Below are 15,135 nucleotides of genomic sequence, written 5' to 3'. Positions count from 1 at the left end.
TGGTGGTATTTTTGTGAGAGGGTATATGCAACCCACATCTAAACTCTGAGTTGGAGAGACCCATACTTGGCCGTGGAAATTTCTTCTTCATTTGACTCTCTTAAATCTTTACTTCCCCTTCATTCTCACTTCCTTCCTTTAACCTGTCTTTCCATCAGCATATTTTCTTCCCTTCATCCCCCCACTACCCCTTTCCCCCCTCTACTAATGGCAGATGTTTCCATATCTTTCTTACTTGCCTCTACTTCTCCCTCCCCTGTTTATTTATTGATTTGCCTTAGAGACAAGAGATGTTTTCCTAAAATACTATTCATTCCAGGTTATTTGTGCAGAGTTTTAACCTACAAAACGCTAAAAATAAATATTAAAATAATGTTTGCTCATTAAGTCGCAACAGGGTAAACCTTCCTAGGTTCATAATTTTCTGCATTGAAAACTGAACCCAGATGACCACACGTCTCACGGAAAGGAATCAAGCTTGCATCGTAATTGCGAGCGGTGGTTTGATCCCATTATAAGCCGAATCCTAGAAAGCTCAGACTCGGGCTTTAAAGTTCCGTAAATCTGCTGTGCTTTTTTGGAATGGAGTGAATTTGCCTAGTACAGCTGTCCTAAAGTGTGTATTCTCAAAGGTGCCTATAATAAATGCTCCTAAATGAATTGCTGGTTTTCGGTGTTGGGCATTCAGCACTCCCATTGCAATTGCTAGGGATGGGTGGTGATGCTCGACAACCTTTCCATTGTTTCTGTTGTCATCCCTCTGTGTTACTTTTCTTAAATAGCAAGTACCTACACCGGCATTTCAACAAACCTCTATGTAGTATAGCAGAACCAGCACGGCTGTAGCATTTATGAGGTTGTGTTTTTTAAAAAGGAATTAAAACCTGTTCCATATAACAGCGGCTTTCCTGTCTTTTGTGGAATTCCATTTGCAACTTACTTCAGATAATTCCATAGATGCCCAATTCTGCCATAATACACTGATTATCTTATATGCTAGTTCAATGCATGTGTCAAGAATGTTGAGCTTTTCTGCTGTGACAATCGTCGTATTGTAAACGGACGCTGTCTATGCCAGCCCAAGTGCACAAACAGCCCATGTGGTCGCTTGGGGTGACAATATTTTCAAGGGTATCAGTAAATCCATGTGCAGTCCAAGAGGTGTGCCCTAGGAGTCCATTTCTTGTCTGGGAGGTGGCTAGGTGAAAATCGGATTGTACTGTTCAGCTTCCTAGCCAGCCCTGAAAGTCTGTAAAAATATTGCTGTTCCGTGAAAAAGGCCTATCAAGGCTAGAAAACTCTTAAGGCAATTAGAGTAATGTTGTTGTTGTTGTTGTTGTTGTCGTTGTTTGTTATTGCTGCTGCTGCTGCTTTTAAATATAGCATCTTGTGACAAGTCCTGAGTTTTGTATTTGTTGAGTGCCACCTGACCTTGACAAAGCAGCTGTACTTTCGTACCTCTGTCTTGTTCACTGAGAACTTCTGATCACAAGAAAAGGAATGCTACGGGTAGTAGTGACAGAAGTGGGTGATTTCTTCTTTGTTTGCTCTTCATTCTGTTTTCTTCATCCTTCTTAATGTTCTTCATAGTCTAGTCTTCATAGCACCTCATGCACATGTCTATAAAGTTAGTGTGAATTGAATTAATTGTAATTTGCTACAATGTCCACCCCCCCGAAGCTTTCCAAGAGTGTAAAGACTCTGATTATACTGTAATTTCATTCCACACCAAAGCTTGCTTATTGTTTTAAAAACGTACATTAGATTTAGTTGTTTAAAAGTTTTGAAGGTCATGCAGTCCTTTGTAAAGGATGGATCCTGGGCCTAAAAAAACAACCTGGGAACCTGTCTATTCCCAGGTAACAAGGAAGTGAGAATTTCAAATGAGTTTTGAATTTCAATGGCAGACTTCGAAAATGTTTTTTGGGGGAGAGTGGAGTGGGGGGAGAAGGGCACAAGTTCGTTTTCCTTTTTATCTCTTTTATTCTACTTTCTTGAGCTTCGACTTGCACCCTCCCCCCTCTTGACACAGATATAGAAAAATAATCTCCGAGCTTTTGTGTTGGGATGGAACTCTTCCACCTCAACTGCCTGCCTGCGCACCCACCTTTAATCTGCCTGATGGAGGGGAAGGGGGCAGGCTCAGGTATTACCTAACACAGCTGCGGACAGATCACCTTTGTCTACAGTCCTCTGGGGGTTTGTCGCCAAGGTCATGGAGAGGTGTGGGGAGGCCTGTGTTTTTCTCAAGCAGACAACATATTTATGAGCGGCAAGAGGTTTGGAGGGCCCCGTATCCTGCTTTTAATGTATCTCAGGCTGACCTGTGCCAGATTTGTGAAGTGGCGGGAGAGGGGTGGGGGAGAGAAAAACAGTAATACCCCCCCCCATCTCCAGCCAAACGAGTTATGGCGGGGGAAAGCCTCCACCCTGCGATTTGCGAGCACAAATCCGAGAGCTCTGATTTAGCTGCCTGCTTAGTTGCTGGAAAGCTGGCAGCAAGGCCTAGAGCTGGCAGTGGGCAGTAGGCAAATGCTCGGCGTAGGTCTGTCTTTTGTGCCATCTCCGCGCACCCCACCGGAGCATTCGGCTTGTCGAGGGTGCTGCAGGAATAAGGGTGGCAGCCCTGCGAGCGAAGTCAGGGTTAGAGGTGCTCAGAGTATCTGATGGTGCTGCAGGGAGGCGTATATGGCCTCTTTTTCTCTGGTGGGACTAGAGCCCTGATTTGTCTGTGAATTCACCCTCTTTGATGCAAACCTCTCTGTCTCTGCTCTGTGATATTGGGAGGTTGCGCTTTGTGCATGGATGGGCTGAATTAGAGGGAGCAAGCAAGCAAGCAAGCAAGCAAGCAAGCAAGCAAGCAAGCAAGCAAGCAAGCAAGCAGAGCTGTCTTCTAATAAAGCAACTGTGAGTTCGGCTATTGTTGCCTCACAGCCTTCTCTGTGCCCAATTCCTTGAGGACGGCACTCAGAAAAGTCCAGCAAAAGCACCCCAAGGCCACACCCTTTTCTTTACTCCCTAATGCAAGCCTTTTATTTTTTCTCGCGTCTCTTCATTCCTTTTCTTTTTTAAATCTTACCATTTTTACAATTTAGCTTTTCTCACGTTTACCTTTTTTAATTACCTGTTTGCTTTCCTGTTTTATGCACCATTGTTCTTTTTCTCTGGTCCTCGTACTTTTCTTACTTTTTAATGTACTTATTATTTCCCCTCAAAATTAATTATTTTAGCCCCCCCCCGCGAGTCATGTTTTCTGATGCCCTTTTAGTTGCGCATGTGGCATGAAGCAATAATAAGCAACAAAAAAGTGAATGTTGGAATGAAATATATTAAATTAGCTATTTAAACTTTCAAAACAATGCATTTTAAGCATTGCCATTTTTAAATAAAATTTTAATAGAGGGAATAAGGATTTGGTTTAGGTGAATAACTTCATATTGTGATGCTGGTCCGTTTGCTCTAATCTGCATGTATTAATAATTTTTTGGCAAATATCGGGGTGAAAATTGCAGAAAATAAGGAAGTGGCACAAAGCTTCATAGGGCTGACTGAAACCCTAGTTTTGGAAAGCAAAGATGTTTGCTGAGGCCTGGAGTAGCAATACCAGGAACTTGCAAAGAAATAATATCTGTATGCATTTTAAATTAATGCTACCTGAATTGAGAAAAAAGTAGGGCGGCAATATCTTAACCACATGCATATTGAAAGAGAGAGTTGTAATTGGAAGGAAATATTTTTCAGGATTTTCTTCTCTTTTTTTGTACAAATAGTTGGAAAGGCAGCGAGGACGGAAAGAGAATGAGATTGAGAGAGAAAGATGGAACAGCTGCTTTTTCTGAGGCCTTGTGGGACTGTCTTTTTTTGGAGGTTGTGGGGGGGGGGGGGAGAAGAGGTGGGTGGATGCTATGATATTTATTTATTTAAAATATTTTGCCAGTCACCTCCTTGCCAAAATCTGCTGGCCAATAAAATTTTCATTGCGGCTGGACTTTGCTTATTCATTAGATATGAACTTGTCGATTTGGCAAATTGTTTTCCATCTCTTAACTGCACAGTCTCTCTCTCTCTCTCTCTCTCTCTCTCTCTCTCTCTCTCTCTCTCTCTCTCTGCCACCCCCTCCCTGATTCCTTCTCCGCCAACCTCCCCCCCCCCTCCACCTCCCTTTCTCTTTGATGCAGCCATTGGCTGCTCCACGATGTGTCTCCTTGCCAAATAGGTGGATCCCTTCTCCTCTCTCTCTCTCTCTTTTTTTTCTGCTGGCATTGGCACAGGCAAATGGTTGGGGACTGAGCATGAAAGGAGAAAGCAAGCGAGCAAGAGAGTTTAAGAGGAAAAAGGGAAAGGAAAAAAGGGGGGAAACAACAACAACAACAAAATCCCTCATACCCCAGCAGTTGGGTTTTGCCAGCAGCCGATCACAGCTGATTCCAGAGCGGAGTCTGTCCCTTTTCCCCTAGACCTGCGATCGCCCCTGTTCTCAGGCGGAGGGAGCCACATCTAAGTTGCATCTTTGCATTTTTGCCAACGCTGAGAGAGATTCTTTCCCCCCTCTCAACTCCCCCTCCTGATCACTTGCTGTTATTCTGCGTGTTTTTATTTTTTCCCTTCATCCTTCCAATTATTATTATTATTATTATTATTATTATTATTATTATCCTTATCCTTAAGAGACATTTGGCTTTTTTAAAAAAAGAAAACATATTTTGTGTGTGTATGTGTGTGGTGATGTTGATTTATTTTTGTCCTTCGCTGATGTTTCCATTCCTAACCTGCTTTCTTCAATTTTTAATCCTCCTTTTTTGCTATCCCACTGTTTTTATTAAATAAGACTTTTTTTAAAAAAATTGGCTAACAGTTTGCAGTGGAGAATGCAGCCAACAATTGTTTTCCACCCAAATTAAGAAATATCCTGCACTCTTCTGTGCACTTCCTTTTTATATTTTTTACTTTCCTCCTTGTTCTCCCCTCCTCCCTCTTCCACCTCACAGCCCCAATAGCACCCCCCTTCCACACTCTGCAATTCTGAGCCCAGAATTTCTGAATCGGGGGCTTAGCTTCGCCGGGATGAGCCAGAGCAATGGTAATTATTTCCATTTTTGACTTTCCCCCTCTCTCTTGGATGTTTTTTAGCTTTAGGGAAATCTTTACTTAAAAAATAAAGTCAGAAAGCCTCCTGAAATAATTGATCGAGTATATATAAATTATCCTGAGCATTGTATCATGCAAGGGAGATCATAGCCAATTTTGTCTTTAATTGCAACATTTCCAAACAAACTTTATTACTTTTATTTTTAAAGGTAGTCAAATTTTAATTCAATTAACTTATCTTGATTTTTTTTTTAATCTCCAAATTTATCTTCTCGTGGTATTCTGGAAACTGTGTTAATCCTCCACACTCCCAACATACCTGCTTGGCATCCCTGTTCTACTGTTGTGTTTTATCTTGTTGCTGGGTTGGATCGTATTCTGGGCTTGCATATTTTTTCCCTTAATTTTTGTTGGTTTGTGTATATATATATATATATATATATATATATATATAATTTAACATACAAATTTCAGCTTTAAGGGTGATTCTTCTCCCTTCCCTATTTTCTTATTCTAATGTTTTCCCCCCTTCTTTTGTTTTGCACCCTTTATTCTCGCCCTTTCTCCCCAGGATGAATTCCACCCCTTCATTGAAGCTCTTCTTCCTCATGTCCGTGCGTTTTCTTACACATGGTTCAACCTGCAAGCTCGGAAACGAAAGTACTTTAAGAAGCATGAGAAGCGGATGTCGAAGGATGAGGAGCGCGCTGTGAAGGACGAATTACTTGGTGAAAAGCCTGAGATCAAGCAGAAATGGGCATCCCGGCTGCTGGCCAAGCTACGCAAGGACATCCGCCCGGAATTTCGCGAGGACTTCGTCTTGACCATCACGGGCAAGAAAGCACCGTGTTGTGTCCTCTCCAACCCAGATCAGAAGGGCAAAATCCGCAGGATTGACTGCCTGAGGCAGGCTGACAAGGTTTGGAGGCTGGACCTAGTTATGGTCATCTTGTTCAAAGGGATCCCTCTTGAAAGTACTGACGGGGAGCGGCTATACAAGTCGCCGCAGTGCTCAAACCCGGGCCTTTGCGTCCAGCCACACCACATTGGAGTCACAATTAAAGAACTGGATCTTTACTTGGCGTATTTTGTTCACACTCCTGGTAGGTCATGCAAACGACACCACTCACTGTTTTTATATTTTGTGTTTTAATTTTTAAAATGGTTGCTTCCCTCCCAAAGTGTGTTTTCCTATGTCTGTGTTTCCTTTCATCCATAACTAACAAATTGCTAACTTCGGAAATGCACTGGGATGAACCCACTGTACTTAGTAGTTCGAAAAAAGTTACTGTGGCCTTTCTTGACTTCCTGTTTCTCTCCTATCTGCGATGTCTGTAACTTTCCCAGGGTGAAGAAAACCCCTTTTCCCGCAGGCTGGGTGGTACAGAATAAGAATATTTATGTAAATGACATATTATTTGAGAGAACAGGACTTCAATTTTATTAGAATTTGGAATTAAGAAATGTGCTTATCTTGAGGTGAGGCTTTTGTTTCCTTTGCTTGATTCCCCTCCCCCCACCCCAATTTCTTTTGTTGGCTTGATTTAGCATATCGACGTGCCCACGGCTTGCAAACTACCAACATACAAACAGACACTCCTGGACATTTTTATGCTTTGTACAGCAGCGTTAGAGCAATAAAACTGAATTTTCCACATCTGCTGTCCCACATAGGAACAAGGTTCTCAGGGGAAAGGGATTATGGAAGAGAATTTTAGAACCCTTTTTCTTTTGTTTCTGTGGCCTCTTTTTCTTCTTCTTCAACACTACCCCCCCCCCCCGTCACTGCCTGCACGTTTGTGCACACATGTTCTTATTTAATTTTGTTTTCTTATATATTTGTTTCGGCTCTCTTTTTATTTTGTTTTCTTTCCAGCTTAAAAAAACACTGGTTAATTTTTAGCCTCTGCCCCAGGTACACTCTATTTGCTACAGACTTTGAAATCTGAATGGGCTGGCAGCCGTGATGGTGCGTTAACCTTTTGCTGCACCAAGTTCTAAGGAAAATGAATTTAGCCAAAAACGTTTCTCCTTCCTTCTGCTATTGTTACTCCCTTATTTCTCGCTTCTTTTTTCTTTTATTTTCATCTGAGCTGTAAGAGGCCCCATATCAGGCTTGTTTTCTTCTTTGCCAGTTCTTTGCCAGTTGCACATTTCCTTCCCTATATAGAAGAACTGCAAATCTCGGCTATGTTAAATTCAGTAGTCTTATCTTTGCCACCTCATGTATCCCAGCACAGTTTGTGTTTCTTTAATTTCAGTCTAATAATATTGTCAGGAGTTTTTTCTCCTTTTTTAGAATGTGCCCACCCAGTATGTGTACAGCAGCCTCTGGACAATGTCAGGAGGTTCACCACAGCGCCTGCGGATGGCATTTCTGGCACACTTTTTATCACCTATTCTGCACAGCTCAGGGCACATCCAGGCTGGGCAAGTAGCAAACAGTGTTCCCCTATTCCTTTTTCTACAAATTCTCTTCCTTTCCCTTTCTCCTATTTTTAAAGTAAAGACGCCCCCCCCCCCGCTGACCTTCCTAGACAATTTTACATGCAGCACATTCTTAGCACAGAGATATTCCCCTTCCTTCCTTCTGCCTGCCACATAATCTTATCACATGCACAAACATGCAGAATCTGAGCATGAGCATGCAAAATCCCACCTCATGTTCATACCACTATCTAGCACATATTCCACTTACAAACACAGGTCCGTATGTGTCAAAGAAAGTATGCACCTTTCTGTCTGTTTATTGCTTCACTTACTAGATTTTTAACCTGTCTTTCAGCCCATAATGATACCCACAAGACAGCAAACTCAATCGTGCTAAAACAAGTTAAAGAAACCAAATGTTTTAAAAAGTTACCCAGATTATTTACATTATTAATATAGACCTGAGACATAATGTCCCAAAGACTTATCACCACTTAAATACTGAATTGAGCATGCAACTCCTAGGCAAACTTTGTGAGATGAGCCAGCTGGATCATCTCTGGCATTTATATTATAGTGACTAAGGCAGTTTTCCCTTGCTGCTGGCAAACCAACCAACTGGGCAGTTAAAAAATGTAACTTGATCTCTGAACTGTCCATTGTGTTCATTTTATGCTTCTGTTCTTGAGCATGTGGATGCACATGCACATGGTGGGGCGGTACAGGCTGTTGCCACGGTGAAACCTTCAGGAAAGTGATCCAGCCCCAAGGCTATTTTTCGGGTTAGGGTTATCTGTGTAGGATTCCTTTTCATCTGAAATGCTGCAGGGTCATATTTTGAACATTCAGGAGTTTGGCAATATATTTTCTGTCGCTGTAGAAGATAGTAAGGAAGAAGGACAGGGCAAACGACAGAGTCTCATATGAGAGTGAAGAACCAAATTCACACTTATAAGATAGAAAAAGATATCAGAAGAGCTCTTCATACAAGTGATTTTTGTTGTTGTTCTTATACTGTAATAGATAACAAATAACCAGCAGTGTCCTAGTGGTGGTGACGGTGATGATCTGTCACAAAAGGTTAATCCCATTTTTAAATTTTTATTAACAGAAGCACCCTATGCAAGAAACATAAGTTCATTTATAAGGCCTCCTTTTAATTTATGTACTTGGATGTGAAAAACAATGGGTTGGAGTCGTAGTTAAGCGTGCGCAACGGTGCTGGCAGAATCTCATACCCCTGCCCCTTCTTCCCCAGCCCCCTGAAAATGCTGCTTCCTGGAAGATGCCTTTGCCCCCTGCCCCACAGGCTACCCCATGGAGCAGGGTGCCCAAACCTCACGAAGGGACTGCCATGATGACTAGCTGCCGAAGCTTATTTTTGCAGGCCACGATTCTGCATGCTAGGTCACACAGTTACAGCTTTGCCTCTGTTCAATTTCAGATCCAGGAGTAATAGTAATGAAGGGAAAGTGGAGGTGTGGTGGTTAGACAGGAAGTAGAATTCACCCACAGGTTCTTGCTGGGTGAGAGGTGCCTGCCAAAACCCAACTGCCTGGGCTAGTGGAGGAGCGCTCTGCAGTTTTAAAGCTTACCTGAGTTTCAAAGCTCATTCTGCACTGGTGCCTAGAAATTAAAGCCCAGGTGAAATAAATCCTGAACGGGACTTCCTCCACTATACTGCTTTGTTTATCCTGGCCTTTGTCCTTCTGCCATCACTCTTAGGAGAGGACAGCAATGAATGTACTAGGCCACAAATCTAGATTTTTGCTGGTTTTGTGAGCAGGACTACCATTTTATGAGGAAAACAGTATTCCTAGCCCAATGGCTTCCTCATAATTTTATTTAGTAATCTAAAAGTTTAATATCCCCCTTTCTATATTAAAAGGATACCCCAATGGGGAGACAATTGTTGTGAGTCTATCCTTGATTCTCCCCAGCTGCCACCTGTTTTTAAATTTTATTTTTTAAATAGTGATTTTTCAGCAGCCAGGCTGCAAAACCAGTATCCAGTATCCAGAAGTAAATCCCAGTCTTGGGGGGGGGGGGGCTTGGGGCATGTTCAATGGATACTGGATTGGTAACGCATACTCTCCCCCCCCCCGCCGCCCCAAATATTCATCTGTGAGCAATCCACACTTGCATTATCTTGCCAAATGTGGATTTGGGAACACGTGTTTGCTAAGATGGCGTGAAGTTCAACCCTAAAAAGGTGGCAGTATTATCTATGTAGCTATTGCTATAAACATTAAAAATGACAATTTCTGCCTTAATAGGCTCCCAATCTAAGCAAAAGCTTCAGTCCTATTAAGAAATGTAGTGAGAAATTTTAGAAAAATAATGTGTAGATAACAGCCTGACAGAAATGCCAACTGTCATAACTTCATCACAAGTCTTTAACATGTCTCATTTCAGCTGTAAAAATGATGCAAGCTTCTAGCTTTTGCGGGGGTTGGAGAAAAACCTCTATGCAAATCTCTTCATTTCTCTATGTTTCACCCCACAGAACAAAAAGCAGTGGGGACAGGGAGGAGGTATTTTAATTGGGGGAACCAAAAGGAGAAAGTGGTCCCGATCCAACTCAGGGCCCTCCCACAGCTGCTGTTACATTTTAAAGAAGCCACGGGAGATCCTGATCACACATCTTCTGTGCCACATCTAGTTGAGCACCCCCTTACTATTACTTGTGCACTAGTTCTGATCCTGCATTGGAAGCCTGATAAATGTGCAAACAGAATGGAGAGGGCAAGGGGATATCATTCCCATAAAGGGGTTTGTGGAATCCTGTTCAGTCAATTTTCTGGTTGTTGATACGAACTGCACAAGTCAGTGAAATAATGCATTTTACTATAACTGATTGCACTTCCTTTTTGATTAAGGTAATTTTACTTCTGTGGGAGACTATGCACTTCTTAAAGAGCTAAATGGAAGATACAATTGAGCATGTTTTATTTCACTTGCTAAAATAATTTTTTTAATTAAAAAAAAAACCCTTTAAAACTGTTCCAAAGGTATGAGTCGCCACAGGGATGATCTTATAGGTGCTTATAACAATCACAGCTGTAGGTTCACTCATCCATAGGTTCAGTAAGAGCTGTTAAACAGCGGAACGGTCTCCCTCTCTGGAACCTGTGCAGAAGAGGGTGACCAAGATGATCAAGGGTCTGGAAACAGCCTTATGAGAACGGTTGAGGGAATTGGATATGTTTAGTCTGGAGACAAGGAGACCGAGAGGAGTCATGATAGCCATCTTCAAATATCTACAAGACCGTTCCATGGAAGATGGAGGAAGCTTGTTCTTCTGCTCCAGAGGGTAGGACCTGAACCAATGGCTTCAAGTTACACAAAAGGAGATTCCAGCTAAACATCAGGAAAAGCTGTTTGACAATGGAGCAGACTTTCTTGGAAGGTGGTGGATTCTCCTTCTCCTTGGAGATTTTTTTCCTCAGAGTTTGGATGGCCACCTGTCACAATACCTTATCTGAGATTCCTGCATTGCTGGGGCTTGGGCTAGATAACCCTTGGGGTCCCTTCTAATTTTACAATTCTATGATTCTCTTGCAACTTTGTCAGTCTGACTTCTGGGAGCTTGAAGCTTTCCTGGGGTACAGGTCAAAGCCCTTGAAAACCTGCAAAACCCATTTGATCAAATACTATCCACTGGGATAGACTCATACAAACATATGCATGGCAGTAAATGACAGCTCTGCAAAGCTGAATAGAAAACTTCTATATTGTTTGTTTTATTTTATTGTACTGTGTTGCATTGCATTAAAGGAGCTCAAATCTCCACAACAACCCTGTGAGGGAGGTTAGGCTGAGAGGCAGTGGTTGGCCCAAAGTCACCCAGTGAGCTTCATTGCTGAGTGGGGATTTGAACCCTGGTCTCCCAGGGCCTTCCTGCCAACCTAGCAGTTCGAAAGCACCCCCAGGTGCAAGTAGATAAATAGGGACCGCTTACCAGCGGGAAGGTAAACGGCGTTTCCGTGTGCGGCTCTGGCTCGCCAGAGCAGCGATGTCACGCTGGCCACGTGACCCGGAAGTGTCTCCGGACAGCGCTGGCCCCTGGCCTCTTGAGTGAGATGGGCGCACAACCCCAGAGTCTGTCAAGACTGGCCCGTATGGGCAGGGGTACCTTTACCTTTTACCTTTACCTCCCAGGGCCTAGTCTGACACTCTAACCACTACATCATGCTTGCTCTGTACACAGCCTTAAACGCTACACAAATAGATCTCTAGATTCAGAATACTTAAAAAGAAGAACTATTTCTTCTTAGGGGTGTATATTTGTGTGAGGTTTTTTTGTTTGGTTATATTATTATTTCCTTTGGTGAAGGTAGGCAAAGAGCTATGGCTTGTGATGATTTACTTGCTAAGGGCCTCTTCTATATTGCCACATTAGGAGCATTTGTTATTAGCTGTCTAGTAAATGACACTGACTATGCAATAGCTAACTCAGCCTCCATTGGTAGAAGCATGCTTTGCAAACAGGAAGGTGCTTTTACTAGATCCAAAGTCTGGCAACCCTCCCTGTTTGCAACTTCTACCATGTATCCCCTTGCTCCTGCCATTTGGAACTTTCGTTTATTCTCTGCTCTTGTCATCTGATCAAGGGCTGTCCATCAATATGGCCAGATTTCTCCCTGGACATCCCTTTGATATCAAACACTTTCAGGTTATGGAGTGGTTTTGGGGTGCAAAAGGCGATGTGACCTCTTTCCAATGTCCAGTATTGGCGCCGTATGAAGAGTGCACAGCATAAAGGCTGCCTATCCTTTCCTCTTTTGCTTTTCTCCCTCGGGTTGCATTATTGATGAATTTATTATTCATTTAAGTCCCACCTGTCATGGAGCCAAGGTGGGTCACATATGCAATAGAACAACGTGTCATCGTATAGGAAGGATTTGCATGTGTCTGCTTGCTTGACTGAGATTCTAGAAAGGACACACTAAGCACATTTTTCAACTTTTGCCAGCCTGTGAGCCTTAGCCATTCCATTTGATATACGGTAGGAGGTATATTGCAGCACTGAGGAGCTATATTGGTTAGGCATGTCCTCTTGAAGTGCTTTCGGAAGAGTTCTGGGTATCCTTGGATCCCTCACCCCTTTACCCATATTGCAAAAGGAGGTGGGTAATGACTTTCACACGCCAGATAGTAATAGAACTTCTTACTGTACATAAACACTGTTTGCAGCGCTTCACATACCCTCTTTACAGAGGACTGAGGCTGAGATAGGCTAAGCCTTCAGGTGATATTACACTTGGAGCAGCAGCCTCTCAGATGCAGCTCTTTCTCAGCCACAACACTGCAACAGTTGTCTGTTGTTTGCCCACAGTAACCAGCTTCTTAAGATAGGCAGCCTTCTCTGTTCAAAGGGGCCTACCCCAGCGTTTCATACTTTGCAAGATAGTCTGGCATATTTTGAGCCAAGGCAATAATGCATTATTTACTCCACATGTAATGAATTTGGGGGAATGGTAGCAAGGCTACATTATGCACTGAGCATCCCGTCTGTCCTTTAAATTAGGATGAAATGCTGTGTTCTTCTTTTAATAATGGAGTCTTACGTGAGAAGAACATTTTAAAAGAGTCCAGCGCATGGAACAAGATATGCAGTAAAACTATCAGAAATAATTTGGGCATGCCAGAGCCCACATTTTGGCCCATGTACTTGTCCTGTACTGTTCAATATGATTATTGCCTGCTTTCTTGTTTAACCAAGGGACTGGATCTCCTGAAGGTATGATGGAAAGTGCAATTTACTCTCTTGCTACTTGTATGAGATTCATAGAATTATACAGTTGGAAGGGATCCAGAGGGTCATCTAGTCCAACCCCATTCAATGTAGGAATCTGAACTAAAGCATCAATGACAGATGGCCATCCAAGCTCTGCTTAAAAACCTCCAGTGTAGGCGAGTCCATCATCTTCCAAGGGAATCAGTTCCATTGTCAAACATCTCTTACTGTCAGAAAGTTCTTCCTGATGATTAGTTGGCATCTCCTTTCATGTAACTTGAAGCCATTGGTTCAGGTGCCAATATCAGAAGCACATATCATCACGTGCAATTTACATTCACCTATGATAGTCATGCCAAAAGGTACCTATGTCACTTGCAGTAGTACAGTTTGTTCAGCAGGGAATTGTTTTGAATTTAATCTGGTATTGCTCTGAAGCTTGCAGACTAGTTTTTCTGCAGACCATTGTGAAGTGCAAAGCTCCACAATACCACCCCCTAAGCTCCTGACTGTACACAAGCAAAGAGGTGCATAAAGCAGTAGCCAGACAAGGGATAAAAGGTGCTCTTAGATTAGGTTCAGGGAAAGAAAGGGGGTTACTGAACCAGAGGAGAAATATGAGCGTATACTGAAGTGCATGGTGCTTAGCTGAGAAAGTGAGGTTAAGACAAATATTTTTTAAAATTATTTTTTTTACCAGCATCACTTGAGAAAGTCTGCATTAGAATGTTGGCATGTATGATTTCCATGCATAATGCTGGCTCTTTTCCCAACTCAGCAAGGCTATTGGCTCACCGTGAATCTCCTTGCTCACCTTTGAGATCCTTGGATAATATGCTAAACAGTATTAAATTAAAAAGAATTCTCACTCCTAGTTCAGTTATCTGTTTTGAAAAACTCCACCCATGATGAACTAATTCAGAGTCCCCCAGGTGCAATAAGTTGCTTTCTACTTTGGCAGTAGGCAGAGGAAGAAAGATTCAGCTAAGTTATCTGGGCATCTTTCCCATCCCCCACGCTCTGGACAGATTTTTCTCTGCCCCACCTCCTCTCCCCAGTGCCAGTGCCTGGAGATGCTGCAGCTGCCCTGTATGCCTCCTTCCAGGAATCATGCATGACATCAGGTTGAGGCCTGTGAACTTCCACCCTGTTAGCCGTGGCTGGCATCGGGCACAAGATGTCACCCATGATAAACAGGGGCAGGGTATTGCAGATCAGGAACTTTCCTGGTTCTTAGGCCACGTTCACTTCCTATATGATGCCAGCTTAAATGGTCATGGCTTCCCCCAAAGAATTCTAGGAGCTTCAGTTTCTTGAGGGTGCTGAGAGCTGTTACAAGATCCCTACAGTATTTCCCTCTCAGAGCTGCATTTCCCAGAGTTCCCTGTGATTACTTGATTATTAAACCTCTCTGAGAATTGTAGCTCTGTGAGGGGAATAGGGGTTTTCTAGCACACTTAAGCATCCTTAACAAACCGCAGCCCAGAACTCCTTTCAGGGAGCCCTGACTGTTTATAGTGGTTTTATGGTGCTTTAAATGCATGGTGTAAATGTGGGCTTAATGTCATTTTCCACCTTGCTCTGAAGATTGCTTTTCTCTCCAGGAATTAAAGTGTGAACCTCTTTGCAGAGTGGTTGAGGGGAGGGAGTTGAAATATGATGGCAAATCTCTATTCCTTCATAACTATCAATTGATTTAAAAGCTGAATGCAAGCGTCTTTAAAATTTCATTTCTGTCTTTTTCTCATATTCATGCCAATCGTGTTATTGTTAGTCCTTAAAAATGAATATCTCATTTCTTAGGAATTTCCAAGGAATTCAGGGTGGCTAACAAGTGACCATACAAAACCAGTATTTCAAAATAGAAAAGTCATCAG

General features: G+C 42.6%; 2 protein-coding genes across 12 annotated transcripts in view; both read left to right on the top strand.

The window, feature by feature from the left end:
* The window catches only part of LOC310834806 (tetratricopeptide repeat protein 39A-like), a 501,953-nt gene that overhangs the window by 315,575 nt on the left and 171,243 nt on the right, over window positions 1-15,135 (top strand). The gene's annotated exons all lie outside the window — the stretch shown is intronic.
* NFIX (nuclear factor I X) overlaps window positions 1-15,135 on the top strand; it is a 249,515-nt gene that overhangs the window by 109,338 nt on the left and 125,042 nt on the right. For 8 of the 11 annotated variants that reach the window (XM_083719291.1, XM_083719286.1, XM_083719288.1 and 5 more), the window contains one exon: window positions 5,660-6,191. In XM_083719291.1, coding sequence (XP_083575417.1) covers window positions 5,660-6,191 — 532 coding nt within the window. Of the gene's footprint in view, window positions 1-4,248; window positions 5,081-5,659; window positions 6,192-15,135 lie in introns of those variants that run through there. The other 3 variants (XM_083719287.1, XM_083719285.1, XM_083719292.1) reach the window with 3 other exon arrangements.

Source organism: Podarcis gaigeae (assembly GCF_964106915.1).
Source record: "Podarcis gaigeae genome assembly, chromosome: 17".
Classification (NCBI taxonomy): domain Eukaryota; kingdom Metazoa; phylum Chordata; class Lepidosauria; order Squamata; family Lacertidae; genus Podarcis; species Podarcis gaigeae.
Note: the sequence above shows the minus strand (reverse complement) of the source record. Positions and strands in the feature narration are given on the sequence as shown.